General features: G+C 44.0%; 1 protein-coding gene across 1 annotated transcript in view; it reads left to right on the forward strand.

The window, feature by feature from the left end:
- Positions 1-16,579, forward strand: part of LOC124876615 (E3 ubiquitin-protein ligase RNF43) — a 125,830-nt gene extending 109,251 nt beyond the window's left edge. Inside the window, exons 3-9 of the mRNA XM_047379537.1 lie at positions 9,465-9,539; positions 9,663-9,794; positions 9,931-10,032; positions 10,122-10,292; positions 10,801-10,903; positions 11,097-12,599; positions 13,516-16,579. Coding sequence (XP_047235493.1) covers positions 9,465-9,539; positions 9,663-9,794; positions 9,931-10,032; positions 10,122-10,292; positions 10,801-10,903; positions 11,097-12,599; positions 13,516-13,541 — 2,112 coding nt within the window. The 3' untranslated portion in view covers positions 13,542-16,579. The remainder of the gene's footprint in view (positions 1-9,464; positions 9,540-9,662; positions 9,795-9,930; positions 10,033-10,121; positions 10,293-10,800; positions 10,904-11,096; positions 12,600-13,515) is intronic.
- The last annotated feature ends 7,898 nt before the right edge of the window (positions 16,580-24,477 follow it).

Genomic DNA, 24,477 nt, shown 5'->3' on the forward strand with positions numbered 1-24,477 from the left:
TTGAATGGTTCAGATTGAAGAGAACTTGTTATCATTGCACAGGAAGCTGGTTGCATTCACTCAGAGGGCCAAAATACATATTAAAGCCACACTTTTTATATTGTTCAAATTAAGATCATTTGTCATTTTGCTTCCACTTCTCAGCTACCCACTTCTTTATGTTGCTTTCTTACTTAAAACAAGCTAAGGTTTGTGGTTTGTAATGTGACAAAATGTGAAAAACGTCGAGGAATATAAATGCTTGTGTAAAGCATTTTAAAATAACGTAAAATTCAGCCCATTTAGTCAAATCAATCTATTTAATTTATGTGTGAGCTAAAAAGTACAGGTTTTGTAGATCTCGGTTTTTGTGTTTTTTTTAAGCATTACTTAATTTAATGATTGTCAACAAAAAAAAGGAGCGGATTTTAGCTGAATAGATAACTCATTCATTTAATAGCAGTCTTTCTGCCAGAATTTATTACATTATTCCTGTACTGAAATGTGTACAAGAAAATCCTGTCTTTGGTTCCCCCTACTGGTAGTGTTTCAAAAGACACTTTATTTAAACCCTTCACACCCCATCATGATTTCATACCTGTCCCATGTGTGGAACAGGTATGAACGTATAGTATGAGGAGCATAGTATGAGCTTTCTTATACTGAGCTAAAAATTGACCCTTCAGTCATGAAAAACCAGCTTGTTGATTTGCTTTCTAGCAGTTTCCACTCTAGGTTCTCCTGAACCAGAATTAAATAGGCAACATAAACCCAAGGAGTGATTTTTTTTTAGCATTCTTTTTTACACTTTGATCCGTGTCTAAGAGAAATAAAATGTTATCAAATCTGAATGTTTTTGTCCCCAGCATTAAATGGTTATGCCAATGTCTTGCAAAACAGTTGAATTTGCTTCATGTTGATCTTAAAGGAGCAGCTCATCTTGTTGCTTCAGTTTTCTTTTTTAAAACCTTTGCGGGTTTTTTTAACCCTTTTACTGATTTATACTGATTATTGCCCTCAGTTCCTGGCAGTGGGCTCTCTGGGTAAGTCCGGATGTGTAGGTTGCATAGTGAGTCTCTCAGTTCAACATTGCTCCTGTTGCTGGCACAAACTCCCAACTGATTCATCCCACGCACACACATACACACACCCGCAGGGTACGGGTGCTCGCTACTCGGCGCTTTGATGTTCCCGTGATGTATTTAGCAAGCAATAGCATATCAGATGTTGCTGGTTTTTCTCTTGTCACCTTGTGCTTTGCATTTCAAATGTGTGTAACTGTGCCTGCTAATGAGAGGGCGTCCGACTCCAGCTTCCATATTGTGAGCGCCCTAAATGACCTCTGGTACCTGCTGGCAGCTGAATCAGGCTCAGATCTTACTAGTTATGTTTTGTCCTCGGTGCAGGTGAAGATGGCTGGAGTCCAGACTCTGGATTAATTGTTCCTGTGTGTGTGTGTGTGTGTGTGTGTGTGTGTGTGTGTGTGTGTGTGTGTGTGTGTGGGAGTGGGATGTATACAAACTGAAAGCAGGAATATGTGATTTAGGGCCCACCCCTCCAGGGTTAAAACTTTTCCTGAGAGGTAAAATCGGCTCACCTGCCTTGACTTGCCTGCCCTCCTCCACCCCTCCTTCCTCTTCCTACAGTACGTGCCCCCTCCCCCAATTACAGTGGCCCCGCATCAAAGAGCTCCTGTGAGTAATAGCAGGGCCACACCCTTGCCTTCCCTCCTTCAACCAACTCAGCTGCTGCTCAACCAGAAGCGAGCAGATGGCAATCTCACACATACGGCAATTATTACCACACAATTTGACATAAATATACCGCCTCGCAGCTTTATAAACAATATTTAGAGCAAATGCTCTAGTTATCTTTGGTGTCATTTACTGAACAAAGAAAAATTATCTGTACAGAGACAGGGAGAACTTTCGTATCTGTGGTCCTGTTCTGTTAGTGACTCCTTATTGAACTGTGGTTGTATTTCATATGTATTGGAGTTTTTATTGCTACATAAAGGTGAAGAAAAAACATCAGGGACTTCAGTGGAGGCAACGGTGTCCTATCCAGACAACAGTAAATCATTATCCATATAAGATGATGAGGGACAAATCCTGCTCAGCCCAGTATTCTGGTTGTCCTTTTTAACATGCACTTTCATAACAAATAAGTTGGGTAGTTCCACATCACATAAGTACACATGCTGCCTATAATACTTGACCATGATTTTGACCCAAATAAGCTAATTTTTGACATACTGAACTCGTAGATAGGCGACAAGGATATATTGAGGGTTTGTGGATTAAAACTGGTATTATTAAACTGTAGTATTCATGTACTAATTAGAACTATATTGTCATAACATTTTACTTGACTGTATTGAATAAATTTTATGTTTATATGTTTTGCATTTTTAGCAAATTGCAATTTTTATTTGAAATCGGAGAGCTTTCCTTTCCAATGTTGCTACATGCATGCTCAGTTTGAGGAATTGATGCAAAGTTAGCAGTTCACACGAATCATAAAATGAACTTGACTGCATTGTTTAAAAACTAGATAATCAGTCGGTGAATGCCTTGAGACAATATTTGTTGCGAATTGTCGCTATATTAATACACAAAAACAATGCAGTTGAATTAAAAATAAGATGTGTAACACAGTATTTAATTTAAACAAACTAGCTGGAACTGTCTTGAATAAACTACATTTATTTGATCTGGTCTTCATTGCAAGATGCCACCAAAAGAGAGATTTCACTGGAATACTTACAAGGAGTCCAGAAACTGATGAATATTAAACAAAAACATGTAACTGCATCATTTTATTCTGTCAAGTGCCAGCATACCCTCAGGTACATTCCTGATATGCTGAGAGTCCAGGAAATCTGACCAGCTGGTAGCATGTTGCATAGCAAACGCAGACCATTGTGAAGATGGCTAAAAGTTAACTTCCTCAGTATTAGCAGCTGGGCAGTTAGCAGCGCCTGGAGTTAGAGGACTACAAATGTTGTTTCCCTTTATGAGTAATGATGACAAAAAAGTTTCACAAAGCCCTTCTTCTGCAGGTATAATATCCACAATACCGATATATCTAAGCGTAAATGCTCTTTAGGGTTCTAAATATCAGATTTTTATCTATTACCCTCCTCTTGTATCTGCAGCAAAGTGTCTGGGATGGTGCAGATCTCATTACAGCAGTAAGCGCTTATAGTTGTTAAGGTAGTTTTGCTTTAAAACAGTAATCGGTGGTCAGTAATATTTTCAAGGTATCCAAGAACACTGGTTTCATTCCTCTGTTGGAATAACCCTGTAAAAGTTTTTACAGAATAGCCTGACAGCAAGGAGAATCCCCCTATTGAATATGCCTGGTCTTTTCACACATCAACCACTTGATCCAGCTGCTTCCTGCAATGATGTGTGATTAAACTTAAATTCATTACTATTCTTGACAATTCCATCGAGATATAATAAAAAGGTCCTCACCCCCACTTGGGCATCAGTTCCAAAATGGATGTTTAACGTAGAGCAGCTGTTGTTCTGGGCCTGGAACTGCATTATCAACACCAGCTGCTGATAGCTAGAAGAAAACTGCTTCGAAATGGAAGGAGAAGAGCCCTCAGGTGGTGGGTTATACTGTGGCTGACTCCAGCTAGAAGGCTAGAAAATGGTCACTGCAACAGACTGATGCAGGAGCTGAGGGTGGAAGATGAGACACTGCTTTACAAATCCCTAGGTGACTTAAGAATACAGGTACATTTCAAAAAATTGAAATATTGTGTAAAAGTGCAATATTTTTTCCCAGACATCTCAGATATTTTAAGGTTTTAATTCTTGTAATTTTGATGATTATGGGTTACAGGTAAAGATAATCCAAAATTCAGTGTCTCAAAAAATTTGAATATCACATTTGATCAATCAAAAAAGGATGTTTTAACCACAAATGTCAGGCTTTTGAAAAGTGGTTGGCCCTCCTCTTGCATGAATTACTGCATCAATGCACCGTGGCACTGAGGCGATCAGCCTGTGGCGCTGCGTAGGTGTAATGGAAGCCCAGGCTGCTTTGATTGCTTCCTTAAGGTCATCTGCCTTGTTGGGTCTGGTATCGCTCATCTTCCGTTTGACAACAGCTGAACGTTACTCCTTGTTTGTGTGAGTCTGACATTGTCTCTGGTTCAGGAATGGTTTGACACGATAAATGCGACATTTGTAGCTCACGTCTAGTAATCTTCTGTGTGTGGTGGCTCTTGATGCACCAGTTAGCTGATAAGGGTGTGACACCATGAATCTCCAATAATGAACTTTTTCCCAGTATTCAAATTTTCTGAGACACTGAAGTTTGGCTTTTCTTGTAAGCCATAATCATCAAAATTACAAGACAAAAAGACTTGTAATATAGCACTCTATGTGTAATTATTCTATGTGAGAATCACATATAAATGTTGAGTGCTTGAAGGTTTGTCCTGAACTCAATGTTGAGTTCAGGACAAACCGACTATTAAAACTGACACAAAGTGCACCTGCTTCAATGCCTGTTTGCCACCTCTACCATCAGCAGCCCTCTCCATTCCTCCCCTTCATTTATCCACGTGGTGCACCGGGCGGCTAAGTACTGATTCCAGTGTGGCAGTGTGGCGAAATGACAGAGCAGAGAGTCGGCCTCAGACCTGCAGGCCCTGAGCTCTTCACTCTGTTATTAGACACTAGAACGCTGCAGCACCACAGCCTGCGTGCTTCGGTCCTCTCCCGCCCTGACTTTTCCCTCTTTCTTTTATCTTTTTCACTCTCACTCCTTCCTCCCACACGTGTTATCCCACAGTGTAATGTGCGTATGCACCGAGTGATGTGGGGAGTCTTGATGAGGAGTTTACACAGGAACTATAAAGTTAGAGGTGTGAGTTATGCTTTTTTTATTGGTGTTTTTTCTGGACGCAAATGCAGAATAGTATCATCAGATTTATTGTTAATCTAAGAAGTGCAGAGTTTAGGCTAACAATCTCTCCTTTCACAATTTCAGTTTGGATATTTAATTTAAAATTTAATTATGTGTTATTTCAGCAAGAACTTTCAGGATTACATCAAATCCGCCATAAATAAAGTGTTAGGGGCTTAAGATTTGTTTGACTATGCTTTGATTCTAGATGTTAATACAGAGGTTCCTTAAAGACCAGCTTGATAGAGTTTTTCCTTATTTTAGTCACAGTATCATACAAAGAGAATTTGGGTAAAACTTTGGGTAATGACTCTGTCATCCTGTCCACATTAAACCCATGATAAACCCTGACATGTTACCAAGCAAAGCATCTTGTCAGGCGATGGAAAACTCTCAGGCCCGTTTTTCATGTGCAATAAAGACATCAGAGCAGCGTAGTTTGTTTTTGCTCAGTCAACAACACACGGTGATGCCGGGCCTGGCTCACAGTTTGCCCATATCACAGGCCACACTTTCCCTGGGTTGTAAACAAATTGCTCCGCCAGTCCCGAGAAAGGCCACCCACAGCTGTGGAGGGCAGATCACTGGCTCCCACTGATGTTTACGCAAGAAGCGCTGTGGTTAATACCGAGATTTAGGGCTGGCTTGTTTGTGTGAGTCATCGTCTCCCATCAGCCGATCTCTGTAAGATTTTTACAAGATAAAAGCATCCAGCAATTAGGTTTTTATTTGCTGGTAGAGGAATTAATGTGGCATGTCCATTTGATGTGATCAAGATAAAGCTCTCCCAAAATAATTTGTTTACATCACATGCAGAATGATGCGACTGTGGAATTTGTTTTATTATATCTTAATGGAAAATCCCACAATTTTAAAGCAGATTTTATGTATAAAAATTAAACAAATCAAACAAAGTTACGGCCCTTTATGGCAAAAATATTAAATGGTTGGACATAGGAGTTTTGTTTGCTACTCACTGTAAATTTAGCAACAAATAGGTTTCCATTCCATTTTTAAATTCCTTTTCTGTCCGACATCACAAATGTTAACACGAAAAGTTCATTTTCGTGTTTCATTAGTTTGCATGGCATCATAAACACTTTGAAATTGGTTATTTCTTTAATCTGGTCGTCTCGTCCAGTAAACCACAAAGGAATCCTCACTGCAGCAGGTTAATGATCCAAATTATATTTTTACAACTATAGGTTTTCTGGTTTGGGCCTTGAAAAACATTTGGCAGTCTTAATAGGAGATGCATCAATTAATTGGCGAGAGATTGGAGTTAGCTCTTGTTGACGATTGGCCAGTCAAATAAAAGAAGGAAAAATCTGCTTACTTTTTCCCATTTAATTCATTTTATCGAATCATTTTCTGTCTTTAAATGCCAAAACCAACAACGTGCTCGTTGATACTTTTCTTTTTTCTTTTTTTTTTTTGCCCCCACTAGAGGCCTTTATTTTGAAATTTTTGATGGTGATAGACAGGAAACAGGGGCAAAGAGAAGGGCGAAAAATTCTGCAGAGGTCGCCGAGTCCGGGACACTGGACAGCCGCATCGAGGACTATAGCCTCTGCACACGATTGCGTGCCCGATGCACTTTTTTTTAATAACAATCAGCAAAACCTTATAAACATATGCTTTGATGCATAGATGGGGATAATCTTGTAAATCCTTCATTTTTGTTGGATTCAAATCTACAGCTCCTATTAAATAGCATGTCTCTTTAATGTGGTAAATAAAAAATTATTTTTAGCAGGCATTGCCCTGAAAAAGTCTAAAAGGTGCTTCTCTACTCTTAATTAAACACCTTTCCCCTACCATTTATTGAGGGGGGAACCCCCCTCTCCTCCCCCCACCAACAGGACCGCCTGCTCCCTCGAGAAGAAAATCACGACATGTAGTAAGTTATTAAACATCTGGACTTATGGCGGAGGAACACGCCTATTTAAGTCTTGATGTAAGGCTGCGCCGATCAGACGCACACAAGGAGCAGGGAGGATGGCATGGAGAAACGTCAGGTGGTTTTATTGGAGTGTGTGTGTGTGTGGGGGGGGGGTTTGGAACCGGAACCCCCTTCCTCCGTCAGTCAAGTTAAACTTTTCTGAATTATTTTCTAACAACGATTGAGGTCTACTTTACCTGCCACGCACTTCAAATAAAACACATTGGTACACGCCCCAACTCCCACCCTCCAAGACCAAAATCCTAAGGGAAACATTGCAGACTCATTGCAATCACTGCTGTCTTTATATCAAGACATTAAATTCTTGTTTACATGGAAGGTGATAATTTCCTGTTAAAATGAGTTGTTCTGAGGTGGGTTTGCAGGTCTGTTTCCCCAGATGTTTGTGACACTACCTGCTGCTGTGCTGCCACCACCTCAGCTGAACTCATTTCTCACTCACAGATTACAGCTGCATTCCCCCCTCATGTTTCCCCTCTCTCCATCAAAAACCCACCCGCATTAAAATAGGAAACAGGCTGTTGCGGCTTGCGTGTTGTTTGTTAGTTTTTCACTGATGACGTCTTTGCTGTGTTGCTCCGTAAACCGCAGTCATTTCCGACGCTGCAGTTGTTTCTGCTCTCATTGCCAAACAGTGTGTAATCACATGTGTCAGGTTGCTCCTCATCAGGATAAGTGTTTACTTAACCGCAGCCATGTCTGTTTCAGCTCCGACTGTGGTGGACCAGGAGATGTCGAAACACTTGTGTTGATAGCCCTCTTAACGGTCTTGTTAGCGTTGGACGTCCATTTTCTCTGCACCATTAAAGTTTAAATATATCTCCTTTTAATCATGTAATGAGATCTCTCAGTCTGTTTCCGGATCTGTGGCTCTGTGGATCCACATGGTTTGGCAACCACAATCTGGAACCACTACTACTAATGCTGAGATATAAAAAGACCACAGCGGCCATTTAGGAAGTGTGTGATGATATATTTCTGAGCTGTTTGTATGCGTGTGTTGGACTTTTGAACCCAAGGTAAAGCAAATTCCCACATGTCAAACAGCAGGTTTAAAAAAAAATCTTTTTATGTGACCGCACCTCATTTAGGTTCATGCATGCACTATGATTACAGTTGTGATGAAACAGGGGAGAGGCTGTTGCAACAGAGAACTGCGAGCCACTAGACCTCCTTTTGACATGAAATGCTTGATCAATACTTTAAATGCCCTGAGCTTGTCCTTAGGTCCAATTTTTCTTGTGCTCACGTGCGGACAGTATTTCTTTTTTTTTTAAGTTATGTGCTCAACTGCTTAGTGTTTGGTTTGACCGAGAGCATTAGGTGTTTAAACTCGCGTCTCATCCTCATTAAGTGTTGGCAGATGTCAGACACTAAAGAGCATGTGATGAGACGTTGATGAAACGGCTGCTGTTTGTTTTCACGCTGACATCTGCCAAAAGCTTTTCTGGGCTTCTGCGGAGCATATCAGTGTCAAAAACGGCCTTCAGAAGCAGCACAGTAATGCCTACTGACAACAGATCTTAAAGACTTCGTGACTCAAGTCAGCAGCGTAGCACACATGCACAGATCAAACTCATTTATTAAACTAATGGTGTATGGTTAGGATATATTAATTATCAGCCTTACAAGACACAATGTAAACTTTCCTTTTAATTCTGTATTGTTTCAGGTAGTGTTGCTTTTGTCACAGAAATTTCAGAGACAAAATCACCAGTTGCCAGTATTGATGTGGACATTTCTACAAAACACTTTTATGACCAACAGGTCAAAGGGTTACTTCATACCTTGTAGAGGCACATAAAGGCCATCGGGGCCATAAAAAAGTATTCATAAACCTTGAACTTTTTAACAATTAGTTATTTTATTGGGATGTTTTGTTGTGACAGAGCAGCTCAGTACTGCATGACAGGGAAAGGAAAGGAAAACTATAAATGGTTTTCAAAGTTTTGGAGAATAGCGATCTGCAATCTGTGCTGTGTATTTATATTCAGCCTCATTTAGTCAATAAATTGTAGAGCAACCTTTTCCTGCAAGTACAGCAGCAAGTCTTTTGGGGTATTTCTCTTCCAGCTTTGGCCATCTGCAAACTGAACATTTCGCCCATTCTTTTTTGCAAAATAGCTCAAGGCTCAAGGGATTTAGGTCTGGACTTTGACCAGACCATTCTAACGCACAAATACACTTTGTTCTTATCTATTCCACTGCAGCTCTACCTGTATGTTAGGGTTGACCTGCTGAAAGGTAAACCTCACAGCGGACTGTGCTGAAGCAAAGCATGCCCGCAGCATGATGCAGCCACCTATATGTTTCACAGTGGTGCTAAGAAATTAAAATAACACACAAGTGGACTCTAATTACTCATTAGTTCTGAATTTATTGCACTAGATTTTATTTAGGAGTATCAGAGTAAAGGATGCCTGAAGGAAATATAAATTGCAAGACACTGTGTCACTGACCTGTATAGGTATGATTATTGGTGATTTTGTAGCAAGTTATTCTGGTGATGTTTGCTTTATACCAATAGTGAAGTAGTGTATGTGTATATAGTCAAATGTGACACTGACTGTCTTTGGTTGTGTTGTTTCTCTCTCAGGCTCGCATAGCGTTGGAAAAGGGAGCCCAGGCTGTTATCTTCGATGTCAGCGATGATGCCATTGCGGCTGCTGAGGTAATTGTGTTCTAACAGCTGTACTCACTCAAAATAAAAGACCCAAAGGCACATGCAACACCTTAACTGTGCTGCTGTTTACCTTTTTTATATCTTCTTCATTTAACTGACCCTCACACACAGCTGAAGGAAACAGACTCCCTCCCCCGTCCAGTGGTGCTGATAAAGGGGGTGGATGCTGAGGGCCTGATGAATCTGGTCAACAAGAACGAGGAGGCCACAGTTGTTATTGAGACTAAGGTGGAGCTCAAATGGGTAAGCACTGACGGGAAAGAAAAAGATTCACCAGGATGTTTTCTGATGTAAATAAAAAAGAAATCCAAAGCAGTCTTATGCTGAAGAAGCATGTGTGCACATTAGACTGAGATGTCTTCCTCCATTTGCTTTACAGCCACATTATGATGTGAGCATCGTGCTCACCATCGTCCTGGTTATTCTCACCATCGTCTTGATATTTGCTTTCCGCTACAGGTGCAAGTCCAATAGAACTTGGGTGAGTGGCAGCTGCAGCTTTTTGTGCTCAGATATCGCTCAAGCTTTGTTTTGTTTTTTTCTGACTTTCTTCATCTACTGTTTGTTTAGGACTCTGTCCATCAGCAGACCATGCGGGCCATTAGTCAACTGGAGACCAAAATCTATCGCTCCCAGAGCTGCTCTGGCTCACAGCGCCACCGTGGGGCCTGGAGTTCGGCCAGCAGCTCGAACTCAAGCCCCGTCTGTGCTATTTGCCTGGAGGAGTTCCAGGATGGGCAGGTAGGCAGAGAGCCTGGAACAGGTTATATTTGTACAATATCTTGCTAAAAAGTTTTTAACCATTGAACTTTTCCACTATTTCTCACATTACAAGTAAACCTCAAGGTATTTATTTGGAATTTTATGTAGTAGACCAGCATTCAAGTTAAAATCTAACTCTGCACATCATCCTTAACACACCAACCTCACAATAAAACATGATGGTGGCAGCATCATGCTGTGGGAATCATTTTTTTCTGCAGGGTACAGGGATGCTGGTCAGAGTTGATGAGGAGCTAAATCCAGGGCAGTCATATGAGAACCATGTATCATTTGTTTCTACTTGAATCATTCACTACTTTGTGTTGGTCTTTCACAAAAAATCCTGATAAAATACAATAAACTGTGTGGAAATAAAGAGAAGTATGGGAAAGCGTGAGGCATATCAATATGTTTGCTAAGGACTGTTGGTTTCCTGATCCTAGTAGGTCATTTATCAACATATGTGCCTGTCTTTCTACCTTGCCAGAATCTGAGGATCATCTCTTGCGCTCATGAGTTCCACAGAGACTGTGTTGACCCCTGGCTGATGCAGCACCGCACCTGTCCTCTTTGCATGCACAACATTATGGGTCTGGACACATGTTTATTGCTATATATATTTTACAATAAACTTAGAAATAATAAAACCCTTCACTTCTACTAAATATCTAAATAATGTTGTTTTTGTTGTTTCACCAAGCTCAGTAAACTAATTTAGAAATGTTTTTCTGATTTTTTATTTTGTCAAAATTGCTATATTCTTTCATCTTCTGTTGACCACAGGGACAGAGCGGCAGGCCCAGAGGAACAGAAACCAGCAGAGTTCAGAGCATAGTCAAAGCTTCCTGCACCCTCAGCCTTACAATAGCCACCACAACCATCCTTTCCCTCAGCATACAATCCCCTTCTCTATGAGACCCCACTACCCCCGTGGGCCCTCAGGACCCTATCCCAATCTAGGCAACTACAACAGCTCTTCTCCAATGGAGACTCAGACTCTACACTTCCTCAGCAGTCGGCAGCTGGGAGCTGGCTGTGGGTACCACCTTCCTGTTGATGTTCCTGGGAGGCCCCACAGGATTGCCGCTAACTGCAGGACCTCCGCCCATCACCACACATCGCGACGGTCCTGCCATAACTACCGCTCCTCCTGTCCGGCCCAACGAAACACGTCTGGCTCAAGGTTGCAGCACGGCATCTCGGTCACACCACAGAGCCATGGAGTAGTGTCACACAGCCGGCAGGATGATGGGAGCTGCTCCGGAGGCAGCTACCACACAGAGCGCAGTGGATACTTGGCCGATGGGCCAGCAAGTGACTCCAGCTCAGGGCCCTGGCATGGCTCCTCCAGTGACTCAGTTCTCAACTGTACGGATGTGTCCCTACAGGGAGTTTATGGCAGCTGGTCCACTTTCCGCAGCTCTCTGAGCAGTGACTATGATCCATTTGGGTATTTTGGGGCGGGGCCTGGGCATGCCCCACGCAAGAACAGTTTAGAGGCTGGGGCCCAGAACCGGCCCAAGTCTCTGGATTCTGTTGTGAACAAAGCAGGCTGCCTTGAGGAACAGCCACAAACTGTTTTCAGCCACATCCACTACCATCGCCACAGACACCACCACTATGAGGAGGGGGAGCACAGCCAGGGCCTGAGCAGAAGCTCAGATGAGGAGCGAGGGGCCACTGCAGCTGCTGCAGCTGCTCCCTCTGCTCCGGTTCAGGACACAGAGTCCCCGGTGTGCCCCCCAAAACACAGCCCCTGCCACTGCCCCAAGCCAGAGCCCACTGACCGGCCTAGCCCGGGGACAGAGCGACAGGACCATGACCAAACGGGACCTGCTGTCATAGTTCCCTCCATCCCCTTACAGCTCCAGACCCACTGCTGCCACCAGGGACATGGACACCCTTCCACTCCTCTGGGCCGAGTGGGAGGCTGTCTACTCGATGGACCCTCAGTTCACTTTCACCAGAGTTTGGACCTTCAGGACGACCGCAGCATCCACATTCACTACGGTCAGAGTCCAGGCTTCTGCTGCTCTCCCCCCGAGCTGCACCCGGCCTTACTCCCCGTGCCTCTCATCTTGGACTCAGCAGGGATAGAGGAGTGGCCTTGCTGTGCGGGGGCCCATGTTGTGTGGCAGAGACAGGTCCAGCAGGCTCACTCAGAGCCTCAGCTCATGGGACCAGGAACCTCAATGGACAGGCCTCCCTGCAGGTTCCACCAGGGGCCCTCTACTGAGCGCAGCACAGACATTTGTTTATACTGCCAAACAATACACCATAATCAGGGTGAGGATCTTTTAATATGTACTTAAAGCTATATAGTTTAAGCCAGGCCTTTATGTAAATTAGTCTAATAGTCTGTGTCACCTATTGAACATTTTATGGTCAGATTTTCTATTTGTCTTGCTATTTTGCTGTAAATGGTTATTTCATCAAGATAAAATCTACCCTCCCACAAACGTACGTTGTTTAAACCGTGTTTACTAGCAGCGAAATGTTGGCCCTGTATGTTGGAGCACTTAGAGGATCTGAGGAATGTTGCCGCAAAAACACACAAGGAAGTGATGTCATCAATCACTTTTTGTAAAAATAGGTTTTAAACCATATGTTCTATTAAGTTCTAATTAAGTCCACAATTTTTAAGTCCCACAATCTGCAGATGTCAGCTGATGTTTGAACCAACAGAGGACTCATAAAAGAAAGCATTTTCCTACCTGATAAAGTTTATGTTCACAAACAACACCCTCAGTCCCCTTGGTGGTGTTGTTGTCCACTCTGTACACGAGCTAGCCATCAAAGCCATGGCACAAACTGTGCCATGGCTTTGTTACTTCACTAAGTGTCCAATAAGCCATTGTTTTATAACCCTGGGTCAAAGGTTATGTGCCATATTGTTGACAAATGCCATTTGATCAGCTTGATGCTTGTGCCTCTTGTGATGTCAGAAGTAAAACTAGCTGAGGTTTTTTGTGTGCACTTTTTAAGAACTTGAGAATTCCTGCTGTGGAAATCGTAATCATTACTGAGCTGTCTTTTTGTGGTCAGTGTACATCTGTTGGTGTGAAGAAAATGCACTTAGGGACGATATCTTAAAAAGGAAAATGAAACAAAAACAGAAACACAAGGCATGATATTAACACAAATGATGTAGAGAAATCTATATTTTAATTGTTTTTAATCACATATTGTTTTGTGTCCACAGGATTAGAAGAGGAGTCTGGGGTGTGAGAAGTTCTCTCATCCGTATCACTACCCAGGAGCCAGAACAAAGTTCTTACAAAGTTCCACCAGTAATGCCTTTATTCAAGCAATTTCCCAGCTGCCTTAGGAGGACTCCTATCCTCAAATAATGAAATTGTCCTAGTTTTGGTAATAAATACAGAATATTTGATATAATATATATACTTAATGAATTGAATGTGTGAAGATAGGGTGTTGCAGGGGGAGCCACTCTCACACCACAAAGAGGAAAAAACATTTCTCCTGGTCAGCTGCAGATTTGTTCACATTATCAAAGTTTCCCAAGCTCCTCGGCAACAACCACCCAATAAATGGTCCTGCTTTGGGCTTTGAGCCCACATGAAGTGATGCTGCATCTCTGCATCACTTGCTCTTTTTTTATACAAAAAAAACTTGATTTCTCGTTGAGGTACTTCACTTTCATCTACGCAATCTTTGCCTTACGTCGCTGAGTCAATTCTCAGCTGAGAAATGCTTTTCTCTTCTCCCTACCTCAGCTCAGATTTCTTAACACACCTCACACGGGGTCTTTTAAGGTACTGCTGTAGTGTTTTGTATTAAATTCCTATGTAGCTTCCACAAACTCAACCAATAGTTCCCCTCTTGGCAGTCTGGATTGTTCAAACGGAGAGAAAGGTTTTTATTCTCAGCCCCATCAAACAACGAGCATTCACTGAGGTCGCTCAGCTTAACATAGGTCTTGTTTTCATTATTTCAGTAATGGCAGCTGTTTTTGTCTTTCTCTTTTCTGTTTTTGTTGTTTGCAAGGTTTTTAACTCTGCAAAACCAACCGGTTTGACTGAATTATGTGATGGTCATTACAAGCTATTGTCATGTTTTTGTCATTTCTCCTGCTAGTGGTTACTTCAGTGCTTTTAAGTCCCTCAAATAGAGGCTACTTCAGAATGCTTTCCCCTCATCTTCCTGTAAAACAAAACATAATTGCTTCCTAGTATACCTGGAGTAAAGCCATGTAACAGTACCTTGCAAAGTATTCATCTTGTTGAACCCTTTCACATTTTCTTGTGAAAGAACAAACTTCAGTGAATTCAATTGGATTTTCTTTGTGATAGACCAACACAAAGAAGCAGAATAACTGTGAACTTTAAGGAAACCTGGTTTAAGGATAAAATACAGTGCAAATAACTGCCTATAACATAAGTCAACTTATGCAAATAACATAAGTCAACTTATAAGTCAATGATAAAATTTAAAGTAAGTCACATAACCAGTTGCATCCATAAAGGTCACATAACTGGCTTTTATTGATGAATGACAAGAAGAAATCTGTTGTTAAAGAAAGCCATGAGAGGTTCTTTTTGCAGTTCTCCACCAGCTATGTAGAAGACAAACATGTGGAAGATGGTGCTCTGGTCACATTAGAACAAAATTGAGGGGATGCTTTTCTTCAGCAGGGACAAGGAAGCTGTTCAGAGCTAAATAGAAGGCAATCCTAGAGGAAACCCTGTTGTAAGGAACAGACGACTCCTATAAAATACATACAATAAAATTTGCTGTAAAGTAACAAGCTTAAGGGGTGGGAATACTTTTGCAAGGTTTTGTAGATGGCCATAGTAGTTAGTCCATTGCTGTCCTGTGGCACCAGTTCCATGAGAGCTAGTTGTGGTTTTCCCGTGGTTTCTCACAGTAAAGACGGAGCGACACTCGGCTGTGTGAATGGCATTTGGAAAGAAAATCCACCTTGCAGTCAGCAACATTTGAATTCAAGAATTTCAACTCTAAACATGTTATTTCCTAAATGTAAAAAAATGTTTTAAGAAATTGTGATTGAGATATTTGTTACCTCGTTTTCTGATTCATCCGCTGACCGGTGGAAAAACACATTTCAAGCAAATAGCTGAACACTAAACTGTACAGAAGAAAGTCAGTCTCACTGTACCATTTGAATCTGGATTTCTACTTAGCTCCAGCAGAAATAAGCTGAGATCGGACAAATAATAATCATGTTTTAGCATATTCTCTGAAAGACTCAGTGAATATGCAAAGGGAATTTATTTTAATTTTTTTTGGCAGACCAGCAGTGGCTGAATAAGGGCTTGTGGAAACTGGAGTGTAACCAGTAGCACTTACGAAATCCTCACATGTGCCTTATTCATTCAGGCTAAATCAGGAAGCTCCCAGCAACAACAGCTCTTACCTGCCCAACCAAAGAAGCTAAATCTTGTGAACACAGTGAACCCTGTTGTATGTGTTGTGCCTCCCAAACCCCCCCCCCCCCCCCCCTCACCCTTCCTTTGAATTTCTTTGTGTGCTGACAAGAGAGAACATGTTCAGATTGAAGTGGTAATAATTTTGGGCAATCATGCGGAATCTATCACCTGTAGTCCTTCTTACAAATACCTCGCTTTGAATGTGCCTTTTAGCTAAAGTATGGGGGCTTATGTTTTTTTTTTAAGCCCAAACAGTCCCAGGGACTGGCATGGAAATGACTGAATTATAAGAAGCACTTTGGCTGAAGATTTTATACTGAAATGAATTCAACACAGCCTAAAGATTCCTAGTATTAGTGCAAGCCAGCCCCATGCCATCAGCATGTGAAGAGTAGCATTTACCACAGAATATCTGGCACAATTTCATCCTGTTCAAGATCTTTCTCTTTGTGTTGTTTACGTGTTGTTGTTTTTTTTTTTTGTCTTTGTGTTTGAAAGAATTAGGAGCTGAAACTGCCTTTTGTAATACACTCAAAAGAAAAACTAAAGAAAAAGTGGTCCCTCCAGAACCTTTAAGGGACATGTCAGTATATTTTGGATACTTTGTGTACAAAAGAGAACAACAAAACCCAGAAATAAAATAGTGTTGTATTTTATATATAATAGAACATTTCAATATAGTGACATGTCACTAATATATTTATTTACTAATATATTTATCCATTTTTGTCCAGGTTTGAAAGAATGGTTTCTGTATAGACTGAATGTTTCTGTATAGAAACTGACCGGTGCCATCGCAAATATATCAACCTGTCTTCATTCCAATTATATACAAATAAATTATTTTGAAATAAAGTTGAGACTCTTTATTAATTTACCTGAAAGAACCGTTGGTGAAATTTTACCATTATTCCCAGCTTTATCCTCCATCTTGTAAAGTTTCACTCTTGCAGCAATCCTGTAACAATTTGTCTCCACCCTACTTTCACTCTCTTCTTCCCCTCTCCTACATTGGATCGATTGATTTGGATGGTTGACCCCAGGTCCACTTTTTACACTTTTACTTCTTTCAGCTTCACTTTTCTACTTGTCTCCCTCTCATTCACACACTTGTATATGCAAGACTTTCATCCTTTTTCACTCTGCAGCATACCTCCATCTCAGCAAGTAGTGATGGGCAAAATGGAACTAAATGTTTATCACAATATTTTTTGGTGTTTATTGGGATAACAATAAGTGTAATATCTTTTTTTATATATTATTTTTATTATATACACTGCTGAAAAAAATAAAGGGAACACTTAAACAACACAATATAACTCCAAGTAAATCAAACTTCTGTGAAATCAAACTGTCCACTTAGGAAGCAACACTGATTGACAATTAATTTCACATGATGTTGTACAAATGGAAAAGACAACAGGGGGAAATCTTTGGTGATTAGCAAGACACTCAATAAAGGAGTGGTTCTGCAGGTGGGGACCACAGACCACTTCTCAGTACCTATGCTTTCTGGCTGATGTTTTGGTCACTTTTGAATGTTGGTGGTGCTTTCACACTGGTGGTAGCATGAGACGGACTCTACAACCCACACAAGTGGCTCAGGTAGTGTAGCTCATCCAGGATGGCACATCAATGCGAGCTGTGGCAAGCAGGTTTGCTGTGTCTGTCAGCGTAGTGTCCAGAGCCTGGAGGCGCTGCCAGGAGACAGGCCAGTACACCAGGAGACGTGGAGGAGGCCGTAGGAGGGGATCAACCCAGCAGCAGGACCGCTACCTCTGCCTTTGTGTAAGGAGGAACAGGAGGAGCACTGCCAGAGCCCTGCAAAATGACCTCCAGCGGGCCACAAATGTGCATGTGTCTGCACAAACGGTTAGAAACCAATTCCATGAGGATGGTATGAGGGCCCGACGTCCTCTAATGGGGGTTGTGCTCACAGCCCAACCCTGTGCAGGACACTTGGCATTTGTCAGAGAACACCAGAATTGACAGATTCGCCCCTGGCGCCCTATGGTCTTCACAGATGAAAGCAGGTTCACACTGAGCACATGTGACAGAGTCTGGACACATCGTGGAGAGCGATCTGCTGCCTGCAACATCCTTCAACATGACCGGTCCGCAGTGGGTCAGTAATGGTGTGGGGTGGCATTTCTTTGGAGGGCCACGTGGCCCTCAATGTGCTCACCAGAGGTAGCCTGACTGCCATTAGGTACCGAGATGAGATCCTCAGACCCCTTGTGAGACCATATGCTGGTGCGGTTGGCCCTGGGTTCCTCCTAATGCAGGACAATGCTAGACCTCATGTGGCTGGAGTGTGTCAGCAGTTCCTACAAGATGAAGACATTGAAGCTATGGACTGGCCCGCCCGTTCCCCAGACATGAATCCGATGAAGCACATCTGGGACATCATGTCTCGCTCCATCCATCAACGTCACGTTGCACCACAGACTGTCCAGGAGTTGGAGGATGCTTTAGTCCAGGTCTGGGAGGAGATCCCTCAGGAGACCATCCGCCGTCTCATCAGGAGCATGTCCAGGCGTTGTAGGGAGGTCATAGAGGCACGTGGAGGCCACACACAATACTGAGCCTCATTTTGACTTGTTTTAGGGACATTACATTAAAGTTGGATCAGCCTGTAGTGTGTTTTTCCTCTTTAATTTTGTGTGTGACTCCAAATCCAGGCCTCCATTGGTTAATAAATTTGATTTCCATTGATGATTTTTGAGTGATTTTGTACAGAACAAAGTATTCAATGTGAATATTTCAAATATTTCATTCATTCAGTTCTAGGATGTGTTATTTGAGTGTTCCCTTTATTTTTTTGAGCAGTGTATCTTATCACTAAATAACACATAATACCTGCATCTTGTCATATTTTAAAAATATTGACATATTTTGCTGTACTTATGAAACCAATAGTGGAAAAGGTAGTAAAAGTAAAAATTCCAAATTTACAGTTAGTTTGTGGGGTATCATTATGTATAGTTTATCATTTTCATTTGGCACTGTGTCTTGCTTCTTTAGACCTTCTCTGTACTTAGCAGTGCTAAAAACAAAGTCTGCAGTGCTGTTTTTCAGCTTAATACAAAATCATTGGGGCCTGCCATAGCAATGCATAGGAGAGCAGTGCATTGCTTCGCACTGCTCTCCTATGCAATGCATGGCAGGCACCTATTATTATTCACCTGGTCAAAACCTATCCACTTTAATGCGGCCCGAACCGCAGCGCGCACCCCCACAATATATACATCAAAACATCCGGCTCGGTCCCGTGAGGTGTGCTATTATTTTTATTGGCGTTTCGAGTTTTTGAGGCTCTACTGTATTTTCTGTATATTTTCACTAATAAAGGATGAATATTAATGTTCCCCTGTCCGTTCTGATAAAAACGGTCCAAGAATGACATCGATCGCCCCTACGGTTTCAGAGTTATGGCCAGTTGTTCGGGAGCATGCGCCTCCATCGGACGATTCCGCCCCAGAGATAGCGACTGATATCTCCACTCCCTTCCTCCGGACGGAGGACGCGGAGGCAGATACAAAATCAGTCCAGGCTCAGGGCCTCCCGATGTCGGCGACCACCCCCTTTCCGGCGATGGGTGGAGATGGGTGCACTTGTTATCGCGCTGCCGGACATCATCGCGACAGTAGCTGAGGCTAAAGGTGTCCCTGTTCCCGCGCCTTTAGCCCAGCTCCCGACTGATGACCTGGCGGGAAAATTCGCCCCAGCTCATTTAACTCGCCGAGATCCTGTTTGGCCCCGTTTTCCGGCGGTAACTACTTACCTGTCGGGAGCGGAAACGCACCGGTCTCCACCTTCACACCCATCACGAGGGTGGAGTCCCTGACGGATCAGGGGTTTCCCCCAGTTCCTGCTCTGGAGCCCAGTCTGTCGGCAGTTTTTGGGGTTATGTCGGCCCAGCGCGTCAAACGACGGTCTGTGCCCCCCTCCACCAGTGATCAGATCACGACCAGACTGACTGATCGCTCCCACCAATGTGCCGCTCAGGTCACTGCGGCGACCAACAACACCGCCTTCCTGGCCTACGCCATCTCCAAGAAGGCTCGGGAGATGGAGCTGCCTCCGGAGGATGTAGAGGAATTCTGCAATCTCGCAGACACCATCCTGAACCTCTGTGCGGCGTCGGCCGTGTGCTCCTCCCGCATCGCTGCCTGGCAGACCCTGCTACAGCGACAGATGTGGCTTCGGCTCTCCTCCTCCATCCCTGAGGATTTTAAGAGGGAGTTACTGGAGGGACCAATCAGTCCGGATGGGCTGTTCGGTCTTCATTTCCAGTCCGTGCTGGGCCAGATGCAGACCTCTCAAGAGGAACTTGAGCGATTAAGAGACATGGGTCTCTTAATCGCTCTGACTTCCGGTCGTCCCATACCACCGGCCGCTGGCGGGATCGCCGTGATCAGCGGCATCAGCAGAGACGCTCCACAGCTCCCCGAGTTGCTCCGCCCACTGCTCAGTCTACTCAGCCGCAGGAGCCACGGCGGAGATTTAAAAGCACCACGGCACCACAGATAAATGCGCGCCCGCTCTTAGAGCATCACTCAGAGTGGCGACGCGTATGTTCCCTGGACAGGTGGATGGACAGACTGATCAGCAGAGGTTACACGCTGCAGTTCCTGTCTCCGCCCCCATCGTTCAGAGGGATTTTGGAGACAGTCCTGTCCTCCCCGGAGCAGAGCTCCGTTCTCATGTCAGAACTGCAGGAACTCCTGATAAAAAACGTCATTTCCAGGGTTCCTCGCGGAGAGGGAAACACGGGGTTTTATTCTCGATATTTTCTGGTTCCCAAGGAAACAGGAGGAATGAGGCCGATTCTCGATCTGTCCCTGTTCAACAAAGCGATCATGGAGAGACGTTTCCACATGCTGATAGTCAGACAGGTGATGGAGAACGTTCACCAGAACGACTGGTTCACCTCCATAGATCTGAAGGATGCTTATTTTCACATCCCCATCATCCTGAAACACCCAAAAATATCTGTGTTTCGCTTATCAAGGGATCTCATATCAATACAACCGCCTGCAGTTCGGTTACTCTCTCGCCCCACGCACGTTCTCCAGATGTGTGGAGACGGCGTTGCACCGCACCTGCGCTCGGCAGGGATGAGAATCCTCTTTTATCTGGACGACCTGCTTTTGCTGGCTCGGTCCAGAGAGGAGGCAGCGGTACAGACAAAGAAGCTGGCCGCACATCTAACAGTTCTGGGGTTTTCAATAAACTGGCAAAAAAGTTCTGTTTTCCCATCCCGGATGATCGTTTATCTGGGAGTGGAGTTAAACTCAGCCACAATGAGAGCCCGGCTCTCTCAGCCGAGAACAGACGCGCTTCTCCTCCGTGTCAAACCCCACAGCGTAATAACAGCTCTGTCACTTATGCGATTACTGGGAATGATGTCAGCGGCTCACGTGGTTGTTCTGCTGGGTCTGCTTCATATGAGACATCTTCAGAGATGGTTCATCCGCCTGCGCATAGATCCTGTGCATCAGAAGAGGCGGATGATCTCAGTCCCTCCTTCAGTGGGACCCGACCTGGCCCACTGGGGAAATCCCCGCATCCCGTCAGAGGGAGTTTCCCTCAGCAGACCGGCTCAGTGTTCTCAGACGCATCCCTATCGGGATGGGGAGGAACGTGTCAGTCTCAGGCGGTGGGAGCACAGTGGCCAGACCACATGTCTCTCCACATAAACGTGCTGGAGCTTCTCACAGTGTGGAAGGTGACACAGCATCTTGCTCCTCTGCTGCAGGATCAGCATGTTCTGATCCACACAGACAACAGAGTGGCAGCAGCGTACATAAATCGCCAGGGAGGTGTGAGCTCGGCTCAGCTGCTAAACATTTCCAGGCGGCTGCTGTGCTGGGCGCGCATGAACCTGCTCTTCATCAGAGCAGTGTACATCCCCGGCGTCCTGAACAGAGGAGCGGACATCATGTCCAGAGGTGGTCCTCGTCCCGGGGACTGGAGTCTCCACCCCGAGCTGATTGTTCAGATCTGGAGCAGGTTTGGGAAAGCAGCAGTGGATCTTTTCGCCACACGGGAGAACACACAATGCCAGTTGTGGTTCTCACTGAGCCCACGGGAGGATCCACTGTTAGGAGTGGACGCCTTTGCTCACAGCCCGTGGCCGAAAACGCTCCTTTATGCCTTTCCACCAGTTCCGCTGATCCCGCGGCTCCTGGTTCGAGTCCGAGAGGAACAGCTCTCAGTGATTCTCGTAGCCCCCGAGCGCAAAAGCGCGCCATGGTTTCCGAGCCTGCAGCAGCTGGTGTCAGGTCGCCCGTGGAGAGAGGATGCACTCCTCCAGGCGGGAGGGGCGATCAGGAGCGTCCCAGAGTTAGGTCAACGTCTCTGGGTCTGGCCGCTGAACGGGAGCGCTTAGAAAGGCTAGGTCTCCCGCACGATGTGGTGCGCCCGATTCAGGGTGCACGAGCCCCCTCTACCACAGCGTCATACGCATCAAAGTGGGCAGCTTTTCAGCCTGGTGCGCAGAGAAAGACGTGGAGCCTTTTTCATGTCTATTAGGCTGCGTGCTGTCATTCCTCCAGCAGCTGATGAACAGGAATTTAGCTTTCAGCACCATTAAAACTTATGCCGCAGCTATTTCTTCCTTTCATGAGGGTTTTGGTGACAGAACGATTTTTAACCCCCCGCTGATGAAGCGTTTTCTGCGGGGTGTACGTAGACACAGACCCGTGTCACGCCCTCTAATCCCTCAGTGGGATTTAGTGCTCGTCCTGCACGCACTGGTTAAAGCCCCATTTGAGCCCTTAGATCAGGCTCCACTAAAATTTCTGTCTTTTAAAACAGCCCTGCTGTTAGCTCTGACATCTGCGAAGAGAGTGAGCGATTTATCTGCTCTCTCTGTCGCTCCTTCATGTCTCAGAATACGAGCGGACGGCAGCTCAGCTGTGCTGCGTCCTAACCCTGCTTTTATACCTAAAAGCATCACGAGTTCGTTCAGATCGAGAGTGATAACTCTGGATGGTTTTTATCCTCCTCCTCCTCATAACTCTGAAGAGGAGGCCACCTCTCATCTCCTCTGTCCCGTGCGTGCGGCTGCACTGCGCCGCTCCCAGCGTCTGTTCGTCCATTACAGAGAAAACTCTACAGGATGTCCTCTATCTGTCCAGCGCCTCTCACATTGGCTGTGTGAGGCTATTTCACAGGCTTATATTTCCTCTGGATTGGATCCTCCAGAGAATCTCAGAGCTCATTCGATCAGGGGGATTTCCTCCTCCACAGCTCTGCATGGAGGAATGATAGTGGAAGACATCTGCACAGCAGCCTCATGGTCATCTCCATGCTCATTTATTCGTTTCTACCTGCGAGATGTGTCAGGTTTCTCCATGACTCATTCTGTTCTCAGGGTTCTGACAGAATGACTGTTATTTCGTCACCCTTCCTGCATGCAGACGCAGGGTGCCGTAATATTATTATCAGCCACTGTTCGTGACTTATGATGTTATTGTCACTGCGGCTGTATTTCATTAAGCCTCCGTGTGAACAGAGGTTATTCTCCTCTGTTGTGTTGTCTGTGGCACACGAGGTTGTTCTGCCGCATCATTACGCATGATCCAGCTGCTGATCTCTCTCCACGTTCCCTCATGGAGATTTTTGACCTGTTCTGCTCATCGTTACACTGTTACAGTTCGTAACCTTCGTTGTCCAATTACAGCAGCAGGTCTGTTATCTCAGCCTTTCCCTGACCAGATATTTTCTCTGTTCATTGTGATGCGCATGACGCTTGGAGTGCGTCATGACGCATTCAGAAGGCTGATTTTTGGTGTCATTAGGCGAGCAGATGTTCAGTTGTGGTCTGGATGGACCCAGTGAGGCATAGACTACATCCTGCTTCGCCTTTAACCCACTAGCGATAGCCTTAAAGGGCTGCGCCTATACTCATAGAGTCTGGGATAACAGTACGTAACCAACGTCTTTCTTTCTGCCTCTCTGTGTCTCACACACACACACACACACAGACACACACACACACACACATCCATCTATCTTTTTAAGGACTTTCATTGACTTCCATTGATATTCATTCATTTCTATGGCTTAAACCTGACCCGACCCCTAACCCTTTCAACATCTTCATACATAGCGGCCATTTTGAGCATGTACTGCTGTTCCAACACCCACACAACTGTGATGAACCCTAAAGGGCAATTTCTTTCATCAACCTTCCATGCTTATTAATGATTTTTGAAAGCTGATAATAGCATACACAATGATTTCAGAAGAGCACTGAAACTTTCAAAATAAAAGCCTCAACCTTCCATAATTATTATTGATTTTTTAAAGCTCATAATTGCATACACAATGATTTTAAAATAGCAAGCAGGTTCTATACCTGAAAGGACAACTATACTAGACTTTCAAAATAAGAGAAAACATGCTCTACAAAATAAAAGCCTTTACATTTTTTATTATAAATAATTGCAGGACTGGGCATTACAGTAATATTGGAGCTCATCCAGTGTTAAAAATAGGACCATGTTGGCCATTTAAAATAAGGCTTACTGAAACTTTCAAAATAAAAGCCTCAGTTTTCCAGAGTTACTATGGATTTTGTGAGCCAACAAGAGCATAGAAAATGATTTTTAAACAGCAAACGGGTTCTATTTAACTAATGGAACTAACCCAGACCTGAAAGTACAACCATGCTGGACTTTCAAAATAAGACAAAACATGCTCTACAAAATAAAAGCCTTTGCATTTTGAACAATAGATCATTT

Source organism: Girardinichthys multiradiatus, chromosome 11 (genome assembly GCF_021462225.1).
Source record: "Girardinichthys multiradiatus isolate DD_20200921_A chromosome 11, DD_fGirMul_XY1, whole genome shotgun sequence".
NCBI lineage: Eukaryota > Metazoa > Chordata > Actinopteri > Cyprinodontiformes > Goodeidae > Girardinichthys > Girardinichthys multiradiatus.